Source organism: Lynx rufus, unplaced genomic scaffold, assembly GCF_022079265.1.
Source record: "Lynx rufus isolate CCGP_SWC_20201006 ecotype Redwood Valley unplaced genomic scaffold, mLynRuf1.p SCAF_20, whole genome shotgun sequence".
Taxonomy (NCBI): domain Eukaryota; kingdom Metazoa; phylum Chordata; class Mammalia; order Carnivora; family Felidae; genus Lynx; species Lynx rufus.
The window spans coordinates 27,998,693-28,019,270 of NW_025814835.1; the positions used below are offsets into that span (position 1 = coordinate 27,998,693).

Genomic DNA, 20,578 nt, shown 5'->3' on the forward strand with positions numbered 1-20,578 from the left:
GGCCCGAGCCTGCCTCTTCTCCATCTTCCCGGGCTCCTGGGCAAGGGAGAGGGGGCTTCCAGGGAGCAGAAGCACAGACCCCTCTCCTGTCTTCTCACCCAGAGAGCTGCCCGGCTAAGGAGCCTGGAGCTGGCAGGAGCCTGAGTCCACGTCCCCTCCTGTACCCCCGCTGCAAGGTGCAAGGGCCCCAGAGAGATGGGGAGGGGAGGAGGGCTTCAGGATCCACCCCCATAGTCAGCGGCTGACCTCTCCCCACTGGGTGATCCCCACCCCAGTTAGTGCCTAGTGTTGGCCTGGGGCACTCAGAGCGTGCCCAGAACAGGGAGGAGGAGGGGACCGCACTCCCACTCTCAGCCCCTGAGACAGATGTTGGTGCCCACAGGAAGTTGTTTTCAACAGCTCGGTGGGCACGTGGCCCTACCACTTGAAGGATGTGTTGATGTCAGGGAGGATCAGAGAATGTGAGTGTCGGAAGGAAATTTAGCAAGCATCCAATCCAGACTCCTTGCGTCGCGGCTGAGGAAACTGAGGCCCAGAGAGAAGGAGGTTTCCAGCATTACGCGCTGGGTCACTGAAGAGCCAAGACTAGAACCCGCGGACACCAGCCCTCGTGCCACCTGGCTCCGCACTGACTCCCTCTACTTGCTAGCCTTCTGAACCAGCCTCAGAGAGAACAAGAGTCCCAGACTAAGAGGGGAGTGACCTTCCCTAGACCACCCTGGCTGCCTCCCGGTCCAAAGCAGGCTGGGGAGAAGTCCCAGCTTCCTGTGGCTACTAGTGATGAGCTTTCCCCCCCAAATCCTGATTGGGAAGCACTTTCTGCACCGGTGGGTTCTCCAGCCTTCAGCCCTGGAGAGAGTTCATGCACTGAACTATGGAACTGGACGTAATGCTCGCTGCTGTTAACCCTGTGTCAGTGACTCACCACTTTTGTGCTATTGTATGTGTCTTGCCTCCTTGGCTAAACTGTAAGCTCCTCAAGGCAGGGACACTGTCCTCTCTCCCAGCACTGAGCAGGCACTCAGGAAAGATTTTATAGAACACGAGAGTATTGGTGCTGGAAGAGGCTTCAGTCTGAGTAAGATCCTTGAGTAACCCTTCCACCAGAAGCCACATCCCCATTCTGTGCCTGCAGGTGTCCAGAACAGCCATGCCTCTGTCCGACAGCTCTGGTTGTGCTAGAAGGTTCTACCTCAAGCCAAAATCTGCCTCTCAGTCATTTTTAACCCATTGGTACTGGTCGTACCCTTAACCTTACAGAATTTCTTCATATAGGGGATAAGTATCCTGTCCTGCTTAGTCTTCTCTTACTGATATGAGGGCATTGAGATTGGGGGAGGGGCGAGGAGAGGGGGAGGCTTCGAGGGCAGTGCAAATAAGGGAGGGGGAGGGGTAAAGGAAGAGAGCAGAATTTCAGCTAGGCTGGGGTGTTCTGCACATGGATAAAGAAAGCTGGGTTGGGGTTGGGGTTGGGATTTGGTGGATTTTCCCATCTCCATTCTTCTGTCCTCCCATCTCCCTGCTCCCTTTGAGGTTCAGAAAAGTCGCGGGGTGGTGCAGAAAGACACATTGGGTGGTGTCGCTTGGAACTTCCGGATCTCTGTCTCTCACCACTCCCATCCCTAAACCCCCAGGAGGGTCCCAGGACACAGCACAAATGCGTTGAGTGGATGGTTATCAGTCCTCACAACATGTAGGTGAGGGCGAAGAAGTGGAGATAGGGAGGACTGTCATTTCTCCCCCTTTCAGGAGAAGGCAAATGAGGCACAGAGAAATAGAGGGACTTGCCCAAGGTCATCAAAGACAGAAAGAGCCAGAGACTAGGGACACAGGGCCTCCCAAGCCCAGCCGACACCGTCTCGGGGCCAGGGCCATCTCTGAGGGACTCCACTGGGATTTGAGACATCCCATAGGAAGCAGAAGTCCTCCCCCGGGTCCAGGGTGTTTGACCCCAGCCCCTGAGTGCCAGCCAGAGCACTTTGGCCAAGGCCAAGGGTCCACCACCAGCTGTACTATCATATCTTCATCATCCAGTGAATTTTTTGCATAGGGAGGCCGTGGCCAAATCGCCTCTTTGTGACAGGGCATACACACAGCCAAAAGGAAGAAGGTGGCATACACAGGGACATCCTGGCTCTGAGGAACACGGGGGCAACTCAAGCGGAAAGCTAGCTCCGCCCTAGTTCCACAGGGGACCGTGGGACCCGGGACATGGCTGGAACTAAGTGCATGTGTCCTGGAACTGGGGAGCCCTCCTTCAAGACAGAATTTCCCCTTTCACTGACCCAAACTCTGCCTTCCTCGCCCTGGCTGAGCCCCTCGGGTGCCCAGCGAAGCCGCCGTCTCCCCCTTTTCCTGCCCTCCCCTTCCCCAGACGCTCCCCTTCCACACTCCGTGCACTGTAAACATGAGAAAAACAAAAGCAAAGGAAAAAACAAAACCAAAAACAAAACAAGAACCACCCCCCTCCCGCCTCCCAACCCGGGTGAAAAAAAAAAAAAAATCATCCTTTTTCACCAGAAACAGGATTTGGCTTTTTTTTTTTTTTTTTCACCTTTGATTCCTTTTTCCTTTTTTTCTCATAAAGACGGGAAGATTTGGGCTGTTGTTGGTTGGTTCAGTCAGGCACCAAAACAAGGAACTCAATGAGAAATATTTGGTGCGAATTCGTAATAGCGACATGTCCACCACAAGATGACTAGAGCACCACACACAACATTTTTCTTAAGCTAACATGCTCCGGCTGCCATCCACAGAAATAGCTAGAGACCCCTACATGGTTTCTACGTGGTCGAGAGGTATATACACAATCCTTCAAAGGACAGGATTGAGGGGCCTGTCTATCAGCTAGGACCTTCCAGTTCGCATCCAGATTCTCAGCAGCGTGGGCCCCCCCTTCCCACCCCTGCTCCGGGCACGGCCAGCTCCCTCCCGCGCAGCGAGGTGGATGGGGGCAGTCACCGCTCTGGATGGGGGGGGTCGCCCCCCACCCCTCCTTTCCCTCAGACACTGATACTGCCAACTCCTCTTTCCACAAAATGTGCTTGCAGGCTTTTCCTCTACATCAAATGGCTCAGAAGGCAAAGTTTGGCTGCAAGGGCTATGGCCGTGGGGGGGACCTGGTGAAGGAAAATGGGGTGTCCACTGGCTAATTCCTCCCTCAGCTGTCGGCTCCCAGTTGTGTCTCAATGTCCACTCGGCAGATGGGACATTTCTTGCTCATGGCGAGCCACTGGTCCACACACAGTTGGTGGAAGAGGTGCATACAGGGGAGGCGCCTGGAAGAGAAGGGAGGGTCAGAGGACTGGTGGAAAGAGAGGGGCCCGGGGCGGGGCCAGAGGCGGAGCAACACCGGCTCTCACTGGACTGGGGACCACACCAACACCACGGGAGATGGGCCAAAGAGGGTGTGGAGAGCCCTGTTCCAGAGCGAGGCTGTGGCTGGGATGGGAAGTCATGACAAGGCCCTCCTCCACGAAGCCCTTTCAGACCAGCCAAAAACAAAGCCATGACTTTGTCTTAGACCCATCCAGGCCAAATATCACCCTGCTCTCTCACACTCTGTGTCCGCCAGTCCACACCATAGACATCGCACATCTCCGGTGTTCCACACCCACCTGCCGGGAGCAACCACGCGGCACACTGTGGCTCGCCCAGCACACACATGCACAAGTGAGCAAGCACCACGCCCCTGACATACAGCAGATGACTGATCGCAAATGCCTGTGCGGGAAGGGAGGGGGAACAGAAGAGTCTGGCCTCCTACCTCACATCTTCTCCATCTTCCAGCATAGACAGGCAAATTGTGCATTTCTCATCTGTGTCTGACTCCTCTCCCTCTTCCTTCTTGCCCTTGCCATCCTGGGGTCTTCGCTGTGAGAAGAGGAGGGGCATTAGTTACCTGGAGCAGACGCACCTGGTGCCTACTGTCTTTCATCCACAGCCTCCCCTCCCTTACATGTAAGTCAGTGTCTCTCTAAGTTCTTAAGGAAACCCCAGGCTGGTGTGCTGTCGCTAGACCCTTCTCCTGGCCTCCTCTCCAACTCTTCCTCCTTGCCTCAGGATACAGGGGTGGTATGCTGGCCGAGGGCACATAGGGTTTGGACAGGAAGCGGGTGCCTAATGAATCGATCCTTCGCAAAACAATGGTTTGTGCATGAACGGTTTGCTCTATTCCCCTCATACTCTCCATCCTCCTTACATCCTTTCCAACATAGATCCCTGCCTCCAGGCTTTTCCCTCACATTCAGGTCCAGCAAGCTCCACCCATCCATTCACCCATTTAAACCTCCATCCATCCATCTATCCACCCATCGACCCATCCATCCTGTTTCCCTCCCTTCCTTCCTTCCTCCCTCCCTCCCTTCCTTCCTCTCTTCCACTCAACTAACGTCTACTCATTTATTCATCTATTACTAGATGAAGGCAAAACTCCTCAACCTGGCATTAACTCCTATAATTTTATATTGTTGGATCTCTTCCTATCCAGAAAGTTCCTTTAGCACAGGCAACAGCTCCAAACACAAGTCTGGACATCATTCTGTTTATACTTACTGACTTTAGTTGTCCTGTTTTAAATTCTATGCTAATTACTTGAAAATAGTTAACTAGTTTATAGGAAGTTCCAAGCTCTTAGATGCTGTGGACCATGGTCCACCCTTCTTTAGGTACTGTTCCACACTTGGCCAAGTAGAAGGCACATCACTGGTGCTTAAAAACATATTCTGGAGAGCAAGGAATCTAATCAGTGAATGAAACCAGCCATGTTTCTTGTCCTCATCTCCATGCTGTGCAGTGAAACAGTCTGATAATATCCATGGGAAGAAAACTAGCCCTTCTGGCCCCTTTCCAAAGAGAAGCAGGGGTAAAGGCCATTCTTGCGAAGAGAAAAATCTGAAGAGTCACAAGATAAGAAACATGCACAGAATGACTGTAAGCTTCATGCCAGGCTTGGGGGCCAGGTTTCCCCACTCTGGTCCCTGGTCCAAAGCCCTGGAGATCCCTAGTGTGATATGGCGTCCAGAGTACCATAGCCTCCCTGGAACACCGAAGAAACTCTAAGCTTCTGCTCTCAGCCTCCCTGTGCCCTGCACACGCTAACTGCAAACCATGCGATGGCCACTGCATAAGTGTGCCCTTATCTAGAATCCAGAAAATCAAAATTATGCCCTTAGTCACATATAACCACCATGGCTTTTGAGTCTGAACGGAGTCATGACAGTCGGCCTGCCTAACAGCCCAGCTGTGTTTCTGGTGGGGAGTGGCCTTCTTTTAGCTGGTCCTTTGAGAAAAGGGATATTCCATAAATGACACTAATAAGAGTCACTATTTGCCTATTTTCTATTGTTTCTCCCGACCATTATTCATGATTTCCTTTTTATAGCTAATGATTTAAACCTAATTGTCTTACCTTGTTTTACCATGTCTAATCTATATTTAATGACTGTCTCTTTTCGAATCTTTTCCTATTTTCTCTTTTGTGTTTGTAATCTTTTAGGTCTTCTGGGTTGTTTCTTCTCTTCTCATCCATGTAACTTTTATTTTAACAGTAACGTTTCTCAGTATTTATTTATTTCATATTTATTTTACTCCTTCTGTCTGTCCCTCTTTGTCCTCATGCACAATACCTTTTCACGTCAGTGTTATTGGTTTTAATTCTGTATGTTGCTTCCATATCTTTTTTAAAAAGTGTTTATTTTATTTTTGAGAGTGAGTGTGCAAGTGGGGGGGGGGGGCAGAAAGAGAGAGAGAGAGAGAGAGAGAGAGAGAGAGAGAGAATCTCAAGCAGGCTCTGTACTGTCAGTGGACAGCCTGAGCAGGGCTCAAACTCAGCAACCATGAGATCATGACCTGAGCCTAAATCAGGAGTCAGACCCTTAAACAATGAGCCACCTAGGCACCCCCCTATTGCTTTCATATCTTTGCCTAATTCTTATTTTTTACATTTTTCTACATGAATAGATTTATTTTATATATTCTATTCTTATATCACCATTGTAAAATATTTTTCATTTTGTTTTGTATTACTTGGCTCTCAGTTAAAATTTTTTTAAATGTATTTATTGATTTCTTTTGAGAGAGACAGCCATCAGCGCAGAGCCTGATGTGGGGCTCGAACCCATGAACCATGAGATCGTGACCTGAGCCAAGATAGAGTTGGATGCTTAACCGACTGAGCCACCCAGGCACCCCTCTCAGTTCACATTTTCAAAGTTTTTTTCACAATTTATTTGGGTGGGTCCTAAAGTTTATCATTTCATATTTTTAATTCTTCTGGTTTCTTTTTTATAATATTCTATTCCCCTAATTGTCCCTTTAGTCTCATCATTTTTACCTCAATTCTTTATATCATTGGCTTGGTCCACATTCCCTTCTCATTCTCAGTGTGTGTTCTGTTCCTGTCTCCTCACGGCCTGTTGCCACGAGGGCAGGTGAGGGTGTGGCCCTGGCAGGAGTGACGACACCCTAATCGGTGATGCGGAAGCTGCTCCGGGCTCCTGAACACATCACTCATTCCTTCCGTGTTCTCCCCCAGTAGCCTAAAGCTCTCCCTGCAGAGAATGATCATTTTCCACTTGGAGATGACACCTTTAGTTACTGAAACACTGTCATTTCCTCTACGAACACACTACCCATACAGGACACATCGAGGTTAATAAATGTTGATTGAAATCACTTACGGGTGAATCCAATGCCTCTATCTTGGTCTGCAGAGACCAAGATTCATAGTCTTTGACACTGACTGCATGGACACTTGGGCAAGCCTAGAACAAGTGAGCCTTGTATCAAGGTGCGAGTGGTTCACCATTCCCGGTCACTCACCAGATACCAGGCACTGTACTAAGCTGTTCTATGCATTGTCCCATTGAATCCCTGGAGCACCCCTTATGGTTGCTACTAACACATCATTCCCGTTTTACATTATAAAGGTCAGAGAAGGGGCCAGAAAAGCCAACTAAGTTGTCCAGAGTACCTAGCTATCAGCAGTGGTTATGAACTGAATGTCTGTGCCTCCCATCCCCAAATTCACATATTGACGCCCTACGCTCCAATGTGATGGTACCAGGAGATGGGGCCTCTGGGAACTAATTAGGTTTAGATGAGGCCATGAAGACAGAGCCCCTGGGATGGTATTAGTGCCCCTATAAAAAGAGGAAAAGACACCAGAGCTTCCTCTCTCTGCCATGTAAGGTTACAGCAGAAGGCAGCCGTCTGCAAGGCAGGAAGAGAGCCATCACCAAGAACTAAATCCGCCAGCACCTTGATCTTGGACTTCCCAGCCTCCAGAACTGCGAGAAATAAATGGCTGCCGTTTAAGCCCTCCAGCTGGTAGTATTTTGTTATAACAGCCCAAAGACAGTGGTAACACTGAAATTAAAAGCTGGCCCTGTCCGACTTCAACGCCGGGTGATCACAACCACTGCACCCTAGCACCTCATGAGGAAGTGAGGATGGGCTCTGGCCTGACCACCATGAGCATTTTCCCACTCCAAGTTTCTCAGCACTTGCCAAGCTTTTAATTCTTAAATTTTAAAACTATTTAATACTTGTTTCCATAGAATTTATTTTGTAGGGCGGTTTTAGTTTACATTAAAACTGAGCAGAAAACACAGTGCATTCCCAAATCCCTCCCCCTCTCAACACCACACACACACACACACACACATGCACACACACACACACATTTTCCCTATTATTAACATTTTGCATTAATGTGGTATCTCTGTTACAACTGAAGGACCAATAGTGATACACAGTTATTAACTGAAGAACATTCATTTACGTTAGGGTTCATTCTTTGTGTTGTAGAATTCTATGGGTTTTGACAAATGCACAATGTCATGTGTCCACCATTACAGTACGTACGATAGTTTCACTAAAAATACCCAGTCACCCACGTGCTCATTTATTTTCCCTCCCCAAAGCCGTTGGCAACAGGGATCTTTTAACTGTTTAGTTTCACCTTTTCCAGAATGCTATATAGTTGGAATCATATAGTATGCCACCTTTTCGGGCTGGCTTCTTTCACTTAGTAATGCGCATTTAAGGTGCCCACATGTCTTTCCATGGCTTAATAGCTCATTTTTAAAAATCATGGAATAATATTCCATTGTATGGATGTACCACAGTTTATTCATTCACTTATTGAAGGACATCTTGGTTGCTTCCAAAACTTTTTTATTTATTTGAATGTTAAAATGTTTTAAAAACCAAATCCCTGGGTTCTAATCCTACTCCACATTCCTGAGCAATAACCCTGGAGAATCTACCTCTACAGGCTTAGGGTAGAGCCTGTAAACGTGTGGCTTTAAAAGCTCCCCAACTGATCCTGCTGGTCAGTGAGGATTGGAAACCCCTGCTCTGAAGGCTTACTTGCCTATTTGTCCACACAAGGGATTGGACTTGGAATTCTCTTCTAAGGCAAATCTCAGCCTTCACTGCAGGTGCTCCCTTGGCTCACCTCATTCAGATACAAACATTCACATACCTGTACCCCTACCTAATACACCCACTCACAAGTCCATGTGTACCACACACCCAGCCCTCCTCTTTTATGATGAGAGGCACCCCCATCTCCTCTCCTGGTCACACCTGACAGAGACAAGGGAGAAGACCCTGGGAAAGTATCACAGCTTCAGAGCATCTAACCACAGCACCTCAACTATGCAGGCTGACCTGCTTGCAGACGCACCTTCTTGTATTTGTGGGGGAAGGTGAACCTCTCGATGGTGTTCTGTACAGCTCCCCGAGTCACATTTCCCAACCTGTCCTCAAGCTGCAGCAGCTCCTGCAAAGAGAAAAATGTGGATATGTGCACTCTGCATGTACAAGCTTATACACACACACGCACACACACACACACACACACACACACACAGGATAAGGAGGAAGGGCACTGAAAGATGTTAACAGGAACCATTCACATAGCCATCAGGAAGAACTTGCCTGGTACTGAAAGACCCCACATCTCTACTCACTCTCTCTTTTTCTCTCTCTTACTCTCAACCTTGAAGCTCCCTGCAACCTCCCATGCCCTACCCACCAGCAGGGGAAAGAGGGAGGGGACAATGAACAATAATGGTGTCTCCACCAACCCAGCTGGAGCCGGACAGAGGGGCAGGCATACCTCGTAGCTCTCCCGCACTGCAGAGGTGTGTCTGCTGGGGTTCAGTCCCTGGAGAGCAAGGAAGTGAAGCTGAGGGTAAGGGTAGTTTCGGATTTCATGGACCACCTGTTGGGGAGGAAACGGTCAGATGGGATTCCCGGCTGCATGAGCCCGGCATCCAACTCCTCACCACCCTCATAACCACCAATCTGCACACCCTCAAGATTCTTCAGGCAGAAGTTCTATCTTTCCTGCTCCTCTGTCCTCCTCTCCTCATCAAGAACAAAGCCTGTACTAGACCAGCCCCAGAAAAAAAATAACAAAATCAATGAAGTAAATATAAATTAGGGGCACCTGGGGGCGCCTGGGTGGCTCAGTCGGCTAAGCGTCTGACTTCAGCTCAGGTCATAATGTCGCAGCGTGTGAGTTTGACCCCCGTGTCGGGTTCTGTGCTGGCAGCTCAGAGGTTGGAGCCTGCTTCGGATTCTGTGTCTCCCTCTCTCTGCCCCTCCCCTGCTCACACTCTGTCTCTCTCTTTCTCTCTCTCTCAAGAAATAAATAAACATTACAAAAATTTAAACTAGGGGCACCTGGGTAGCTCAGTTGGTTAAGCATCTGATTCCTGATTTTGGCTCAGGTCATAATCTTGCAGTTTGTGGGTTCGAGCCGTGCATCAGGCTCTGCACCGACAGCAAGGAGCCTGCTTGGGATTCTCTCTATCCCTCTCTCCCTGCCTCTCCCCTGCTCACACACACGCATGTTCTCTCTCTCAAAAATAGATGGATAAACATCTAAAAATATATATAAATTAGTAAATATATATACCATATACTAATATAATTAGAAAAATAACCGAGCTGATTGGGCATTTATTTCGTGGCAGGCACTATCTAAGCACTTCGCATGATTAAGTTAATGATCTCATCTGCTCTAGAATGTGGGTGCAATTACACATTTTCCTGATAGGACAAATAGGAAAATCCCCATTTTCCTGATGGTGCAAATGAGACACAAATAGATAAAGTAGGTGCCCAAGTTATGCAACCAAGTGGCAGAACCACAATTTCAAACCCAGGCAGTTGGGTGGCCATGGGGCCACTTCCTTCCTCTCCACTCTGCACTGCCTTAGACGGGGAAGAGCTGGGGCCAGGGTCCTTACTGGGAAATGCAGGTGAGAGCACAAAATTTAAACACAAAAGACTCGGTAATCAAGGTAAATAATATCTTCACGCAGTATCTTTTAAATGGAAATCAATGCGGAAGTCCACAGTGAACAAAATATCAAAAGCTTACATAAAGACAGAATCTGACCCTGTGCTGGCAGGGCTCTGCCTCCCTCACCTCGCTCTGGCATCAGCTTTGTGTCAGAGGGGCCAGATCTCCATCACAGCTCCTCGCTGCATGAACCCTGTTAGCTAACCCCCCCCATACCTCAGTTTGCCAATCTGTGAAATAGGGACAATGCCCTTTTGGGTAAGGTTGTGGATAATTCACGCAAAGTGCTTAGAACAGGGCCTGCCATGCAGTAAGTGCTCGATAAACGTCAGCTTTTTTCCCCAGGAGATGGTGCTTCATGACACGAACCATCGCTCCTCAGAGCTGACGAGGGCTCCAGGCCTCTCATTTGACAAATACGGAGACTGAGGAACTGAGTGGCTAAGGACACAGGCAAGGGTTGGAAGGGTGGAACTGTGAAGCAGCTGTGTGGAGATAAGATTTTGCCATCTGTCTTTTGCCGCTTTGATGGAATATCCAACTTCGCTCCACTTAGCTCGCAACGCCAGGGACCGACCAGAAGGCCTCCAAACCCAACCTGCCCCCTTCTGCCACCCTGATGCCTGCGGTGACAAAGGCCAGCCCCCTGCAGAAAGCAGAACTGGATCAGCAGGCAGGGCCCAAGGGCCACCTGTGGGGTCTCCTCTGTCCCTCACAACAGCCCTGTGAGAAGGACGAGGCAGGCTTCTTCCTCCCATCCCACAGATAAGCAAAATCAAAGCCCAGGGAGGCACTGACTCCAAGAAATTAATTAAGTGAGGCCAGGGACCGCCAGGACTGTTCTGTCCTCGGCCTCTTCCCCACAGACCACAGCCTGCCACGCGCCCCCTTGGCTCCTCGAGCGCCCCACTCAGTCCTGCCGCAGTACCGACTTTGGCCGGGCAGGTGGGAACAGGAGTGGGGAGGGGAGGGCAGCGTGACAGCAGGACCCACGGGAGCCTCTGGCCTTGGCCCACCCTCGGCACCCAGCCGTCGGCACCCGCCGGCAGCAAGGGGGGGGGGTCTGTTCCCAGCAGGGCCCTTCCACTCACCATCTGCGTGGAGGAGGAGTTTCTGGGAAAGTGGTGCATTCGAGGAGTCGCTAGGTAATGCTGATAGTGCTGAGGGATGGGCCGCACCTGGAACTGGGCAGGGCTCAAGCCGGCGTCCACGCTGAGATCCCTGCAGGGACGAGGCCACAGGGCGGTGTGACTCAGCCGTCTGAAGGGGGTCTGGAGGACGGACCTCAGACCTCAAGCCCAGGGACAAGAGTCAGAGTCACAAACCACCAAGGCTGCAAGGGGCTTGGCATCACCAGCCCCGTCGCCTCTCTTTAAAAATGGAGACTCAGAGGAGGCAAGGGGTCTGCCAGGCCTGAAGGGGCCGGGACGGTCTATGCCTCACAAAGCTTCTTCAAATTAGTGCACCAAGGCTCCCTCCCAAGATAAAGCCCGGCCCTGGCAGAAATGCTGAAAGAAGAATCCAAATAGAGCTGCTCAGGGAGGGATATGCAGCAAAGGGAAGACAAGGGATGCAGAGACAGAGGGGGGAGCAGAGGCCGTGTTTGGAGAAAACCACAGAAGAGGGACGGACCTCTAGAGCGGTGAGGTTGGAAAATCTATCCTGGACCCCTGCCCCCCACTCCTGCAAGTACAGGAAAACTCATTCCCCTTAAAAATTAACCAGTCAATGGGGTGCCTGGGTGGCTCAGTCAGTTAAGCGTCTGACTTCGGCTCAAGTCATGATCTCACAGTTTGTGAGTTCAAGCCCCGCGTCGGGCTCTGTGCTGACAACTCAGAGCTTGGAGCCTGCTTGGGATTCTGTGTCTCCCTCTCTCTCTCTGACCCTCCCAGCTTGTGCTCTTTCTCTCTCTCTCTCTCTCTCTCTCTCTCTCTCAGAAGTAATAAGTGAACACACTTTTTAAAAAAAATTAAAAAAAAAATTTAACCAGTCAATGTGACTGAAAAGGAACCAGGTCCTTGGGAAATGGCTAATTTCAGGTCTGGGGCAGAAAACGCACAAAATGTTTTGAAACATCTTGTCATAACTGCGAGTAAGGAAGCTACCCCAGGTCAGAGGTGAAAAGGATTCAGGAACCATCCTGAAGAGGTTCCCCCTGGCCAGTCTGGACACCTGGCAAGTCAGTGAGCATAATTACGATGGATGGAAACCCATCGCATAGGTTATGTGACGCTAAGGAAAACAGGGCCCTTTGAAGCATGTCAGGGAACCCAGACTTCATTTTGAAAACTAGTAAAGAAAGGGAAAGAACACAACGTTTACCCTGCCTTTCCTCTATTAGCTGTACTTGAGGGTAACCAAATGGCTGAAGAAGGGAAATTTCTCGTCATAAAAGCTTCCTAGGTAATAAATGAGGAAGCAAGGATTGAATTGTCACCTTTTTGCAGCCCCTAAAGGAATAGAGGCTCCTGGCGAAGATCATTTGATGTTACCATCACAGAAGGAAAGGCAACCAGCTCTCTGCTGGAAGAACACACCCCCTGTGAAGGATTTTTGCCAAGAAATAGTAAGAGCTGAACCGGAATCTGCTCAAACCTTGATCTAAGCACCAGAGCACAGGGAACATAGAGAAACTGAAGGAGGTCTTAAGGGATACACCAGAGTACAAGTGCAACTAGCTGAATCCAGAAAAGGAGAAACTCCACAGAAGCAGCCAAATTCTTCAACAAATATGTCGAAAGAAACAAAAACAAACAAGCAAACGAACAAACAACCAATATGAGGGGCATTTGGCATTAAAGGGATTTCTGCTTCTAGCCGTGATATACATATATATTACGACGTACACGTAGTGCTGTATTTCCTGAATATATTAGACCAAATCCCTGGGATAACTTTTCATGAGTCTATCATTTGGGAAATGAGCTAAATTCTTGGATCCAGTTGGAAGCAAACTTAGAAACCCACTAATCCAGCCCCCGGGCTCCCCAGGTCCTTCTGAGGCCTGAAGAGTGGCCGTGCCTGACCCACGGTCCTAGGCGAGGCAGTTTGGGCCACCTGGGTTCTAAGCCTTGCCCGGGCCCATTCCATTGACCTGCCTCGGGGAAGGTGTTCCATGGCGCACCGTCATGTGGCCGAAGCTCTGGCTGTCAGTATTTACTTAGCAGCCTCAGGGAGTGGGGGGGGGGGGGGGGCACCAAATTCAAAGCAGCAAAGAGATATTCAGGGAATTCTACCAAGAGCAATGTCCAAAGGAACTTAGAACAGAGTCGACCCAATTGCAAGAATACTAACTGGGGGAGCAACGGCACCTTGACCCTCAATGAGTGGGATAACCTGCCCAGGTTGGCCCTGGGTAGTCTCTGGGATACCCCTCTTATCATCTCACCAGAAAATTCCTTCCTAAACCCACGATCCCTGAAAAGGGGACACTCATTGGGTGCAAAAGAAGCCTGGATTGGGACTTACCCTAGGACACATCAGCCCCTCGAAAAGCAGTGTCTCCCACCTTTCTGCTGTTGCCCCAGACTGTGAGAACCTGGCTGAGGGTTGAACAGGGTCACAGAAATACCTTACAGCCCTAGAGCCACAGGGTTAACCCAGAACGGTGTTCTGGAGATTTCCTGTGGGCATTGTCTCAATGCACAGTTTATGTCAGCTCTGTCTAAATATCAAGCTAAACTTGGAGTGCCTGGGTGGTTCAGTTGGTTGAGCGTCCGACTCTTGATTTTGGCTCAGGTCATGATCCCAGGGTCGTGAGACTGAGCCCCATGTTGGGCTCACTGGGCGTGGAGCCTGTTTGGGATTCTCGCTCTCCCTCTGTCCTTCTCTCTTCTCACACAGATTCTCTCTCTCTGTCTCGCAAAAAAATTTATATATATATATACACACACACACATATATATACATATAGCTAATATAACTAATATATATATCACTAATATAACTAATATATACATATAGCTAAACTTTATTTTCCACTATCAATGGCCTTGAAGCATGCCATGGTCCGGTTGCTACACAGACCCTTACGTTCTTCCCTGGGGGAGCATCCGTGCTGGACCGTCTCACAGGGGAATCTGGAGGCTTGGCAGAGGCACAGCTGCCTGCAGGGGAAGGACAGTAGGAGGCTCTTGTTCGCTGCCCTGCTTCACAGGTCCCAGGTGCCCCTGGGGGGCTCCTCCTGGGCAGGGCTAGGGCCGGGGGTAGGTAGTCAGAACAGGGCATCAGAGTTGGAACTCTGAAACCGGGACTGAGTCAGAGAAGGAGCACCATGAGGACAGAGACATTGGAGCTCAAGTTCAGGGTCGCGTTATCAGGCATGGACCCAAAAGGGGGCATATTTGGGATTGATCCCCCAAGGCCTGCTGCTCCCACACACTCTGGGGCCAAGGTGCCCAGCTAAGAGAAGCTGCCTAGGTAGGGTTCATATATCCTAAAGTAAGGGTGACAGGCCAGGCAGAGAAAGCCCGGGGTGGACCCAGGTGTGCCTTGGGGCAGGGGCCTCCCCTCTTCCCCCGCTAAGGCCTCTCAGGGCCTCAGTCTTTATGTTTCTTAGGCAGACAGAGGTCAGGAGGGCAGCGTGATTGAGCTGCAGGAGGACAGAAGGTCTGGCTACAGCAAGCAGCCTGGCAGGGCTCACACCCACACTGCACCTGACACCTCTCCAGGCCACCACTCTCCACTCACCCGTGTCACCTACCCGGTCCCAACCTGCTGCACTGGCCCCGACATGTTTGTTCAAATCACTCGGTGTGTGCTGAATTGAATTCAATCGGATGGGCTTGAGTGCCGAGGGACAGAATTCAATCCAAACTGCAATTAAATCTTCCTGATTTGAATCTGCTAATTAGAAAAAGCCTGGGCTGAAGTTGGCCGCCATGCAGCCTGTCTTTTAAGGAAGTGTTCAATTTAACAGTGTCCCCAAGAACCAGCAGAGGGCTGAGAGACATCGGAATGTGCCAGAACAACAATTTCCTGCCCCTGGAAGCGCCCTGCACATGTAACCAACCAGAACTTTCCAGTTTTTGCATCATTCATTCCTGGATGTCCAGTTCGCCCAATGACTGAAGAATGACACAGTGGATGTCTTTTTTTTTTTTTTTAAATAGTCCATCCCTGGGGCCCCCCGGGTGGCTCAGTCGGTTAAGCGTCCAACTCCGGCTCAGGTCGTGATCTCTCGGTTTGTGAATTCGAGCCCCGTGTCGGGCTCTGTGCTGACAGCTCGGAGCCTGGAGCCTGCTTCGGATTCTGTGCCTCCTCCTCTCTCTGCCCCTCCCCTGCTCATGCTCTGTTTCTCTGTCTCTCAATAATAAATAAACATTTAAAAAAAATTTAAAAAAAATAGTCCATCCCTTTCCATAGAAGTTTCTTGTTTGCTTTTGCATTCTTTCAAGAAACATTTTTGACCTCAAAGTTGCAAAACCAGCACAAAGAATTCCTGGATACCCTTCACCCAGATTCCCCATGTGTTGATGTTTTACTGTTTACTGCATTCTTATTTCTCTCTCTCTCTCTCTCTCTCTCTCTCTCCATGTATACATATACACATCTACACACACACTTCTCCAGGGTTTGTTTTTTTTTCTGAACTATTTAAAAATAAATTACAAGCATGATGCCCTTTAAGCCTAAGTGCTTCAGTAAACTACACGTCTTTTTCGTGTGTTTGGATGTTTGGATCTGACTCTAGATTAGGTCAGCCAACTTTTGAGCTAGAACCAGAGAGTCAGGTAGGGCAGAGGACCCAAAGTCAAGCAACGCTGCAAAGACATCTGTCTCAAGTGCAAGAGATAGTGGAAGGCCTCGTAGGGACCTGGTGCCTAAAAGGCATCAGGCAAAGCTCTTAATCTCTCTCCCCAGCTTCTCTCCCCAGTCCTTACCTCCAACCCTGCTGGCTCTGCCTCTACGAGCCTGTGTTTGGTCTTGCTGACTGGCCCTGGCTCTTCTCTGTGGATCCCTCCAGGCCCACCCCCTCCAGGAAGCCTTCCCTGACTAGCTAGCTCTTGAGACTCTCCTTTCTGCCCGCCTCCCCAAAACCGCTGGTTTCCAGCCCTCACTGACCTTGGGAAATGTTTTGTAACTCTGTCCCCTCCTCCCTTGCAGGACCGTGAGCACAGAGCCCCAAGCCGGGTGCATGATGATATCCAGCCACATAATGAGCTAATTGCTGAAACCAGGCCCACTGGGGGCCATTTGGCCTTGAGGGTGACTGGGGGCACAGGCAAAGGCAAGAGCTTGAGGACTAGGCTTCCTGCCCCATTCAAAGTGAAGGAGACAGGGTCTCCACGGACCAGCAAGACCTTCCTCCGACCCTCCTCCCTCCCTCGCTCAGGGGCCCCAAAGACTCACCAGTCAGTACCCTCAGCCAAATACCTGGGCTGAGGCGTCTGGAGTTGGTGGCCGAAGTCGAAGCTGGGGTGGAGGCGGTGGGGGTGGACAGACACACGCTCCTGACTCCGCCTGCACAGGAAGGGAAGGAGGGCCCGCGGTGTCACGGCTGCCCACGGCCAGCCCAGCTCCCAGGACCACAGAGCAGCCGTCGTCTGCCTGAGCCTGCAGCCTACAGAGCAGTGGGCTCTGCCTCCCTTCCCAAACTCCGAGGACATTCCCCAGCTTGGCAGCAGCCTGACCATTCCTGCTGCCCCGGCTCTGTTCACTTTCCTGAGGCCTCTCCCCGGGTGTGCCTGCAGCAGGCCACCCGTCCCACCCGAACTCTCTCGCCTCCTCTGCTCCTTCTCCTACTTCTTCCTTCTGAATTTGGTAGGCTGTCCCCAAGACACACAGATACGCCTCCTGCAGGCTTCCGCACACCTGTGCACCCCTCTCCTCCACCCTTCTCTACACTCTTCCCAGCTTTCGTAGTGCCGGTCAAAGCCGCCGCCTGCAGGAAGGCCTCCCTGAACACTCCAAGCATGGTGACCTCTTGTCCCTCCGACCTGCTACAACATTCATCTCTGCCCCTGCACCTGCACCCCTACAGTCATGGATCAGACTCCCCTCAGAGCCTTAGAGACCATCAGGTCCAGCAGTCTTCAAAGTGTGTTCCAAGCACCCCCTGGGGATTCCTGAGGCTCCATCATGGGGTTTGTGAGGTCAAAACTATTTTCATAATAATACTGGGACGTTATTTGCTTTTTTACTCTCATTCTCTCGTAAGTGAATGGTGAGGTTTTCTAGAAACCAAATGTGATTCTGCAACAGATTGAATATGCGGAAGCAGACATGAGAACACAGCTGTCTTCTATTAAGCCAGGCATTAAAGAGATTTGCAAATATGTAAAAAAAAAAAAAAAAAAAAGCCCCTCTTCTCACTACATTTATATATAGCTCGTTCCCCAAAAAAGATATTGTTAGTGTTAGCATGACTTTGTTATTGTATTTTGAAGTGAATTAATAAATATTTTTAAAATTTCTTAGTTTTAACTTCCATCATGGTAAGTATTAATAGTCATAACCCACACAAACAGAAGCTTGTGTAATCCTCAATAATTTTGAAGCATGTGAAGGGTCCTGGGACCCCTGGATGGCTCAGTGGGTCAAGCGACCAACTTGGGCTCGGGTCATGATTTCACACGGCTCATGAGTTTGAGCCCAGCGTCGGCTCTGTGCTGACAGCTCAGAGCCTGGAGTCTGCTTCAGATTCTGTGTCTCCCTCTCTCTCTGACCCTCCCCTGCTCATGCCCTGTCTCTGTCTCCGTCTCTCTCAAAAATAAACATTCTTTTTTTTTTAAATAGTGTAAAGGGTCCTAAGGCAAAAATATTTGGGAAGCACCAGTGTAATCTCTTTCTCTTGACAGAGGTGAAGTGACTTCCCCAGGGTCCCACAACCCTTCGGACCTATCTGATTAGTATTATCTAATTTTACTCTCCATTTGTTTCGGAGCTAGTCATCTCAACCAGACCTCGGGCTCCGGGGCGGAAGCAGCCACGTCCTTTGGTGTCCCTTAGAGAACCGAGGTGTTAGAATCAGGTGACCATGGAGCTCAAGCAGACATAAGGGACCCCATCTCCCCCACCGTGAGCAGAAACCACCAGTCACTCAGTCCCCGTCCCTGCACCCGGGTGGTATGACAAGGACACACACTAGCTACTGAGGGAACCCTTGTGGGGTCCAGGTGGTGTTCCCTGCCTGACACCAACGCCTCTAACGAGCAAAAGCTGTCCCCCCCCCCCCCCGTATGGCGGGTAAGCCCACTCAGGACCGCCTGCCCAGCCCGGGGGGGGGGGGGGGGGAAGCCAGGCGTCCCGCTCTAGGCCCCGCCCCGGCCACCCCCGCCCCCCTCCTCCCCCCCTTCTCCCCCTCCCCCACCTTCGCTCCCGTTTGCAGCGCCCACCTCGGGTGCGAGACGAGCCTGCGGTGCTGGGCTTCCAGGAGCTGCTGCTGCAGGAGGTATTGCTGGTGCAGGGCCTGAGGTAGGAAGGAGGGACCTGTGACGTCCTGGAACTGCAGGGTGGGCAGCGGAGTCAGCGACTGGTGCAGGGTGCCGCTGTGCTGGTGGGCCGGGGCCATGTGGGCGCTGAGGCCCGGCTGCGACTGCACGGGGTGCGCCAGGGGGAAGTCGGGGGCCAGCTGCTGCGGCTGCGGGGGGCCCAGGTGGAAGTGGCGGCAGGAGGTAGCGTGAGGATGCTGAGACCTTTGAAAGGGGGCACCTGGAGAGGAAGGACAGAGAAGACGCGGTGAGGACCCGCCCTGCGTCCCTCCCCCACCGAGGGGCCGCGCCGGCAGCTGGTGAAACCCCCGCATTTCGCCGGAAGGCAGCAGTGTCGTTGCTCTTAGACACACGTGGCCGTCTGTAATGCCGCCAGGTAGAGGCTCTGTGCCGTGTGTGTTGGAGGAGAGAGGAGCGTTTCGTTTACTGACCCGATTCGCAAGCGTCCTTTTAAAAATCAACACACTTGTTGGAGGAGGTGTCAGGCCCCTCGCGGCAGTTTGGCCTTCTTGAATTCGACGCCTGCCGTGCACCCTCACTGACCCTCCTGCCCGTGTTCATAGATGCCACCTAGAACACAGGGAGTCCAGCCTAAGGACCCAACCCCGGGGGGAGCCCTAATTTCCAGAGATGAAAACAACCAGACATTGTTTTCCATGCAGTTTCGGGAAACAGACTAATCCACAAGTCATTTTTTTGTTCCATAAAAGTTAAATAACTTGTTACAGTGTTACAATGTATTTAAAAGCAAACGTTTCCAAGAACGAGCTGGGCTCAGGGTACGCTTAATCTAGTCTCCACGACTTTTCTAAATAACATTGACCTTGATGACAGGAAAGCCTTACAGATTCTCCATGAGGAAAGAGCCAGCTCTCAGCTTGGAGGCCCTTTATGAAGACAAGGGAGAGAACTTGGCACTTCAGAAACGTTCACCGGGGCTTCCTGCTAAACGTGGCAGGTTCAGCACATGTCTGCTCCTTCCTTAACCCCACTGAAATGAGAGCAAAGTTGTAAAGAGAAGATAAACAGCTAAGGACAGAGAGAACAGTAGAAATGACACGAGCCGACAGCAGATGTCAACAGATTTTGGAAGATGGAAAGCAAATGGAGGAATTTGCACAGCTGAGAAACCGGAAATGAGTGCCCGCCCGAGGGGGCGGGCAACAGGAAGTGGACAGATTTTGCCGCCCCTCTGGGTCAGGAATTGGAGGTGGTGGCTACTTTGGAAGGCTGGGGAGAGGGACACCGATGACAAGTCTGTATGAGGACCAGTTCTGCCTGGGGCTTCTCCCCTTTCCCACGGAGGCACTGACTACCCCCTCCCTCATCCTGGCATTTTGTAGGGAAACTGGGCCAGAATGCAGCAGCGTGCTCAAACGAGGGGGCTTAAGTGAAAGTCTATGCACGAAACTTTGGAAGCCCCTGCCCCCTTCTGCCACTTGGCTCTGAAAGCACGGTCACCCAGCAGCGCACTGGAAACTGGTCCCAGAAAGACATCTGCAGATACTTCTGGTTGGGAGGGCCCAGTAAAATGGCTGGGTCCCCAACTAGCCGCTCTGTAATGAAACCTGTACATTTAAAAGTCCATACAGGCACACACAATCGCTCCCACTTTCTGGATAGCTTTTAGTGACCTAGTCTTCACCATGAACAGATAGCCCAAGGGTAATCAGTCTCTGAGGAAGATTACTGAGTGAAAAGAGAGACAATGTATCAAATTTTTAAAAGAACAAAACAAAAGGAACCCAGAGGAACAGAGGCCATGCAAAGGAAAAACCCTATAATTGACATCCTCCGAGAAATAAAATGTTGGATCTATGAAACA

The 20,578-nt window shown here is 50.6% G+C and overlaps 1 protein-coding gene across 1 annotated transcript in view; it reads right to left on the reverse strand.

Annotated features, from left to right (window-relative positions):
- Nucleotides 1-2,568: 2,568 nt before the first annotated feature.
- ARK2C (arkadia (RNF111) C-terminal like ring finger ubiquitin ligase 2C) overlaps nucleotides 2,569-20,578 on the reverse strand; it is a 107,049-nt gene continuing 89,039 nt past the window's right edge. Inside the window, exons 2-8 of the mRNA XM_047086367.1 lie at nucleotides 18,658-18,973; nucleotides 16,673-16,783; nucleotides 11,413-11,542; nucleotides 9,128-9,232; nucleotides 8,693-8,788; nucleotides 3,767-3,873; nucleotides 2,569-3,278 (exon numbers count right to left, since the gene is read on the reverse strand). Coding sequence (XP_046942323.1) covers nucleotides 3,161-3,278; nucleotides 3,767-3,873; nucleotides 8,693-8,788; nucleotides 9,128-9,232; nucleotides 11,413-11,542; nucleotides 16,673-16,783; nucleotides 18,658-18,973 — 983 coding nt within the window. The 3' untranslated portion in view covers nucleotides 2,569-3,160. The remainder of the gene's footprint in view (nucleotides 3,279-3,766; nucleotides 3,874-8,692; nucleotides 8,789-9,127; nucleotides 9,233-11,412; nucleotides 11,543-16,672; nucleotides 16,784-18,657; nucleotides 18,974-20,578) is intronic.